General features: G+C 39.1%; 1 protein-coding gene across 2 annotated transcripts; it reads left to right on the forward strand.

Moving 5' to 3' along the window:
- The first annotated feature begins 51 nt into the window (after positions 1-51).
- LOC110822892 (BNR/Asp-box repeat family protein) lies at positions 52-5581 on the forward strand. 2 transcript variants are annotated; one of them, XM_088208466.1, is made up of 10 exons: positions 52-210; positions 944-1100; positions 1175-1261; positions 1573-1700; positions 2199-2295; positions 2399-2476; positions 2621-2846; positions 3132-3355; positions 3458-3512; positions 5359-5581. In XM_088208466.1, exons 2-9 carry the CDS (start codon positions 999-1001, stop codon positions 3479-3481), a joined length of 966 nt encoding a protein of 321 aa, XP_088064592.1. In that variant the 5' UTR covers positions 52-210; positions 944-998; the 3' UTR covers positions 3482-3512; positions 5359-5581. The 2 variants fall into 2 exon arrangements, with proteins under 2 accessions (XP_088064592.1, XP_088064590.1); XM_088208464.1 differs by lacking the exon at positions 52-210 and adding an exon at positions 276-468.
- Positions 5582-6765: the final 1184 nt, after the last annotated feature.

Here is a 6765-nt window from a genome sequence, read left to right on the forward strand (position 1 = left end):
CAAATTTTCAGCACAGTTTTATTAAAGTCGGAGTTTTTACAAACATGGCCTAGAAAAAGGGAGAAATGAAAATAAATGTTTCTATAACGCAACAACGAAACAGATCAAATCAGCTCTGTCTCTTGCTGCTAATGACACAAGTCAAGTTGTTTTCTTTATATTCTTCTGCCTAAAAGTTTCCTTCCCTTCAAGCCATGGATACCATGTCAGGTATTTGCTTGAAGTCATGAATTTCTTTCTCTTTTTGTAGTTAATGCATCGGTTACGCTTTTATTTCTGCTATTTCCAGAGAAGACAAAAGATTTTGTCTCTTCCTATCTCTCTGCAATTATTTGTGTTTAAATGCAAGTTATATGCAAAAACTGCTTCGATTCTCATGAAACTATCTATATTGAAGATGGGGAAATCTGCGGGAATTATTTCGATGGCTCTTTTATTGTCCCTTTCTTGCTGCTTTGGCTGCTCTCAGTACGCGATTCCTTTGATTTGCATTACCCATTTCATAGATTTCTATTAAGCAACTAAAAATCTGACCCTTCGGTTCTTCAAACCCGATAAGCTTGCATAATCACTGCTTGATTTATCATTTCACTGTCTTCTAAAAAGTTGATCTGTTCTGTGCTTTCAGTTGATCTATTGAATGGCTTGTTTGCTCTTTTATTTTGTGAAATCTGTTATCTTTTGGTGAATGGTAAAACTTGGCTAAGATCTTGAGTAGTGCACATAGTTTTTTTCCCAATAGTTTTATTTGTCCATTATGATGATGCATTGCTGAATTTGGAATCTTTCTGCTAGTATTGGTAAAAGGACTGCATTTTTCATTTTTTAGATAGAAGATATGAAATTCCACCCCTCACAAAATCTATACTCATTTCTTCCGATGTATATTTCAATATATATTAAATATGAGGTTAGATAACCAAAATGTTTGGTGATTGTGTAGAGAAGTAGCAAGACTGCGTGCATATCCTAGAACTTCATTTAATGGGAGTCCAGACATGGAGAAGGATCATTCATCTCTTTCGTTGCTAGTAGAGGAGTTCACATTTCCTGCAAATTCTGCTCCATTTAATAGCTGCCACGCATCTACAATTGTTGAGGTTCAACTTGATTACCATTCATCTTAAGTTTTGTAGTTCCTTCTTATCAGAAGTTGACTGCATTGTTAATCTAGGTTGATGAGGATCATTTTCTGGTTGCCTATTTCGGAGGTACAGCAGAGGGTGCGCCTGATGTAAGAATATGGTTGCAGACCTACAAGGTAATCCCTGCTGACTTCCTCAAGAATATAGCATCTCTTCTTCTGCTCCCTGTTTTCTGAGTAAAAATATAAATATTAAACAATGTACTGAAGGGTGCACCTCTTTTCCTTATGTTAATGCATTGGTTCCATTTGTGTGCATGTCTGGGCTTGAACGAAACTTAGGAAAGTCATGTGTTTAGGAGAAGGTTGAACAAAATGTAGGAATGGATGGTGAAGATAAGACGCATGAAAGATACAGTACATATGTGTTTATTGTTTGGTGCAATGTGGCACTTCTATTTTACACAAGGGGGAATTTCCATGGGCAGGATGGCTGCTGGCATTCACCTGTGATTGCTGATGAACAACATAATGTTCCGATGTGGAACCCTGTTTTATTCAAACTTCTATCAGATGAGTTGCTGCTGTTCTATAAAGTTGGCCAGGAAGTCCAAAAGTATTTTTTTTAAACGCTTCCTTATCCTTCATAATTTTCAAAAATCTCTTCATTTTGCATAAATTGGTTTCTGAATTTGTTTTTCCATTCTTTACTTCAGAAGTGTCACCTATCCCAGACCCAGAATTACTTTTCTTAAAATATGAATGATTTCTGGAAATCAGATAGCACTGCAATTATATATGATGTGATATACTTGGCACGAGTTACCACAAGAGAGCAGTTAATTGCACATATAATACTCTTACCTCTCAAACCTTTTAAGGTCTATGGTAAAATAGCTCATATAATATGGCTCTCAAACATGATGAATAGCTCCAAGATATTTATAAAGAGGCTATGACAAGAAAATAAAAACAACAGTTTAGGAAATTAACCATATGGGAAACTGACTACATGCAGGATAAGACTAAATGAGAGAATTACATATATATTGTGATCAATATATAAAGCTAAACTAATTATTATTATTATTTCTGATGTTTTAACAAAATTAAGATGGAGTGGCTGCATGAAGCGATCATATGATAAAGGTCTTACTTGGTCCGATAGAGAACAACTTCCCCCCGGTATATTAGGACCATCAAAGAATAAGGTATAGCTGTGATTTGTAACTTCATGCATTCTTTGTCTGCAGGAGGCATAAAACTCAATAACCAATACTATGCCATTGCTTGCTCTTTTTTTTTTTTCCGCAGCCAATCTTGATGGAAAATGGGCTGTTGCTCTGTGGATCCTCTGTAGAAAGTTGGAACTCTTGGGGAGCATGGATGGAGGTTGTAATCATGTTTAAAAAGACTGAGTAGTTAGAAACAATGCTACTTGAAAGAATAATTGACCTTTTCAAGAAAAATTAAAGAAAATAGGAAACATTAAAGAAAGAAGACCAATTGACCTATTATATAATTTGCGTAGGACAGGTGACGGCAGATTCCGGAAGGTCATGGAGAAAGTACGGTCCTATATACATTGAAAATGAGACTCTCAGTGTGATTCAACCAGTTCCTTACCAGACTGCGAATGGGAGTTTTCGTGTTCTATTGAGATCCTTTGATGGCATTGGTAAAGTTTGTATGTCAGAGTCCCATGATGGTGGCCAGAACTGGGTTTATGCAAAACCTACTGAACTCCCCAACCCAAACTCAGGTTGATAATTGAACAATGATTCTTGTGCTAGAATTTTGAGAGGCAAAATACTGAATCTAATTTAAGTTAATATGCATTATTTGGCATTTTGAAGTTCAATATGACTCCTTTTGCTAAATGTAGTACCCTTGCAATGGATCTTAAGAAGATATTTACACAATATGTTTGCAGAAACCATACTTCCCTTGGTTTCGAAAAAATCTCTGCAAGAAGCAATAAATGTATTTGTATATAATATTCTTCCCAATTTTCATGCTGGTTAATAGCATAAGTTTCTAATGCTAGGTATTGATGGTGTTAAACTGAGGGATGGCCGTCTATTACTTGTTTACAACACAATCTCAAGGGGTGTGCTTAAGGTTGCCATATCCACAGATGATGGTGACTCATGGAATGATGCTTTAACACTGGAGGAGGAACCAGAAATGGAATTCTCATATCCAGCTGTTATCCAGGCTAATGATGGATCTGTTCATATCACCTACACATATAAGAGGACACAGATTAAGGTAAAATTTTAGTTTTCAATATGCATATTCTGAGTCATCCAACAGACGTGATATCTGGATATCATAGTAGTTGTAACATGCTCTTGAAATTTGTTGGTGCAGCGTGTTATAATTCGGCCAAATTGATGAAAGGACATTAGCTTTGAGAAATCAGAAGGTATATTTACTTCTGTTAAGTTCATCATTCCTGATTTATAACCAGTGGACAACCATACAGGTGTAGTTGTGCTTCCTATAAATTTTTGCTTTGACCATTCATGATTGCCCTGTGCTGAGTTGTATCACCTGTGTTCCGAGAATAGAGGGAATTCATAAATTTGGCCCTTGATTTGAGAATAACTCTTAAAGGATCATATCATCTAACTGTATGATCATGTGTGGTAAGGGCTAGGTCAATATGATGTTGATATAAATATTGAATGAGCAATCTGTTTCTTTGTAATGACTAGAAACAAAAAAAAAAAAAAGAAAAAAAAAAGAAAAAAAAATATATATATAAAAAGTAGGAAATGACGCCGTTTTAAAGTGGGGAAAAACGACGTTGTTTTGAAAGGGAAAAAACGACGTCGTTTTGGTAGGGAGGAAAACGACATCGTTTTGGGTAAGCTAGTAGGGTATAAAGGGAGGTCGGGAAAGGGAGAAGAGGGAAGAAAGAAAAAGAGAAAAGGAGGGAAAGAAGAGAGCGGAGAAGAAGAAGGGAAGGAAAGTTCCAGAAGGAGAGAGGAGATGGTCGGAGCGGAGGGGAGCGAGAAGGGAGAGGAAAGGAGGCCGTGGACGGACGACGATACCGGCAGAAGGAAGGAAGATGGAAACGGGAGGTACGGTGAAAATCTCAGTTGCTTTGGTGTGGTGTGAGTTGTGAATTTTTTTGCAGGTTGTGGAGTCCGTAGTTGGGGTGACGGAGCTGAGAGGTGGAGATAGGCAGTAAAATGTGGGACTATTCCGCACGTTTGCGGAGGAGGCCGGGGGAAGTGGAAGTATGGCAATGTTTGGGGCGTACGGGGAACCGTGGGGGAAAATGGAGATTGTGCGTGTAGTATAGAGGGAGGACCAGTGGGAGGAAGAGTGGGTGAGCAATCTAGTGAGTGCGGGGCGGGGGGGGAGGGGGGGGAAGCCGAGGAGACAGAAAGAGGTGTGTGCGTGGGTGGAGGCGCGGAGGGAGTCGCGAACAGGAGGCGGCGTATTCACTGAGCGTATGGTGGGAGGGGTGAGTGTATTGATTGAGACGGTGCGAGTCGAGAGGTTTTTAACTGCCCTAGGGAAGCAAAAGTATAGAGGAAGCGGGAGGAGGCAGAAGAATAGGGGAAGTGGAGCGTGAGGGCGGTGGGTGAGGGAAGAGTACTGGATGGTACGGTGGAGAGGACTAGGATGTAGGAACCAGGGATTGATGGGGTTCGGATGAGGGAAGAGGTGTAATATGAGTATGAGTCACCGGTGTTGGTGACGTGAGGTGATGATACCTGTATATGTGTGTGGCCTAGTAAGGTCGAGAGGTGGAGGAGAGAGTATGAGTCACCGGTGTTGGTGACAGGAGGTGATAATACTTGTGTGTGTGCGTGGCCTAACGAGGTCGAGAGTTGGAGGAGTGAGTATGAGTCGCCGATGTTGGTGACGTGAGATGATGGTACTTGTGTGTGTGCGTGGCCTATTTAGGTCGAGAGGTGGAGGAGTGGATGTGGGTCGCCGATATTGGTGACGTGAAATGAAGGTGCTTGTGTGTGTGTGTGGCCTCATGAGGTCGAGCGGTGGAGGAGAGAGTATGAGTCGCCGAGGTTGGTGACGTGAGCTAATTGATTGTTATTGTGTGTGTGTTATTGATTGCCCGAATTGTTCCTTTGGGGTAGGATCTTGATGGTTAGTTGTAGGGGGGTGTTATGATTTGTTTTGGGTTGGGTAAGATAACTGCATGTAGAAATTTCTGAATTTCTTGTCACTGCATACTGCACCTACAACTTGATTTTTATCATATTGAGTTATGTGAACTCACTTCTCATCATTTACAGATGGAGTAAGAACGGAGCCGGGATCCGAGCTACTGGTAACGAAGCCCAGTCTGTAGTGTCATAGGGCACGAGTTTTATTTGTGGCATAAAGTAGTTTGTAAAAGGTGTCTTAGTATGGGTATTGAATTTCTGGAAATGTATGATAATGTGTTACCATGTGATGTAGAGGTGGAGGTGTATGTACAATTAATTTGGAATAATGAATGTGGACAAGTTTCTCTTATGCATAATTAGAATGACATGAGATTTGCATGTCGAGTCGTAGGAGTGCTTTATCTTATACCATTAGGAGGAAGAAAAAAAAAACGGGGTGTTACATTCTTGGATTCATGTTTTGTCAAACTTTCTTTTTATTATCTTTTTTCTTTCCTTTAACATGGGTTTGGAACCACCCACATACAAAGTATTAAGATTAATTAATAGATATTAAGCTGAGTTTGTGTTAAACTCAAAATAAATTAGTTATTTGTGATGTAATCATTTTTGTTTTCTTCTGCTATAGTACAACACAAAATGACAATATATGTATTCCAGTAAGCTGTGAAAGCAGAATTCAGAGAGTAATTTTCTTTATCATTCTGTTCTCTCTTTATTTCATTTTTGCTCTTTCCTTTCTTTTTTATCATGGTATCAAAGCAGCAAGAAACTGACTCAGTTTATTGACAGAGTAGCATATGTCAAGGCGAGAGATGGTTAAGTACAACAATTTTCCAATCAGTCGCCGATAGCTTGTGATATCACTCAAAAGTTCGCCATCATCTTTAGACATCTTCATATTGAGATCCATGGGAATAGATGAGGGTTTACAACCAAGATATCTAGTTTCAGTTAACAGATCCAACGCATATTTTCTTTGGCATAAGGTGATTCTTGTGTCATTTCTTGCAATTTCAAGTTCAAGAAAATATCGGAGAGTCCCCAAATCTTTCATTTTGAATTTTTGTCTGAGTGTAACTTTGAGTTCTTCGACAGTCTGATCATCATTAATAGCAATGACAATGTCATCAACGTACACCAATAATGCTAGGAAGACTTTACCCTGTTGCCTAACAAATAGGGAGTGGTCATATTATGACTGATGGAAACTTTTTTGAAGTAACACTTGTGAGAACTTATGAAACCACTGTTGGGAAGCCTATCTCAACCCATAAATTGACTTGTGTAGGCGGCAAACAGGTTGATGTGGAAGAGTCTGCCCCTCTCGATGAGAATAGCCTGGAGAAATAGTCATATAAATTTTTTTGTGAAGGTCACCATAAAGGAAAGCATTGGTGACGTCTAACTAAGTCAGGCGCCAACCATGGATAGCAGCTAGTGAAAGCAAAATTTTGACAGTAACCAATTTGGCAACAAGAGAGAATGTGTCAAGGAAATTTATGCCAAATTGTTGTGTGTAGCTCTTAGCAA

Source organism: Carica papaya, chromosome 7 (assembly GCF_054855325.1).
Source record: "Carica papaya isolate Zhongbai chromosome 7, ASM5485532v1, whole genome shotgun sequence".
NCBI lineage: Eukaryota > Viridiplantae > Streptophyta > Magnoliopsida > Brassicales > Caricaceae > Carica > Carica papaya.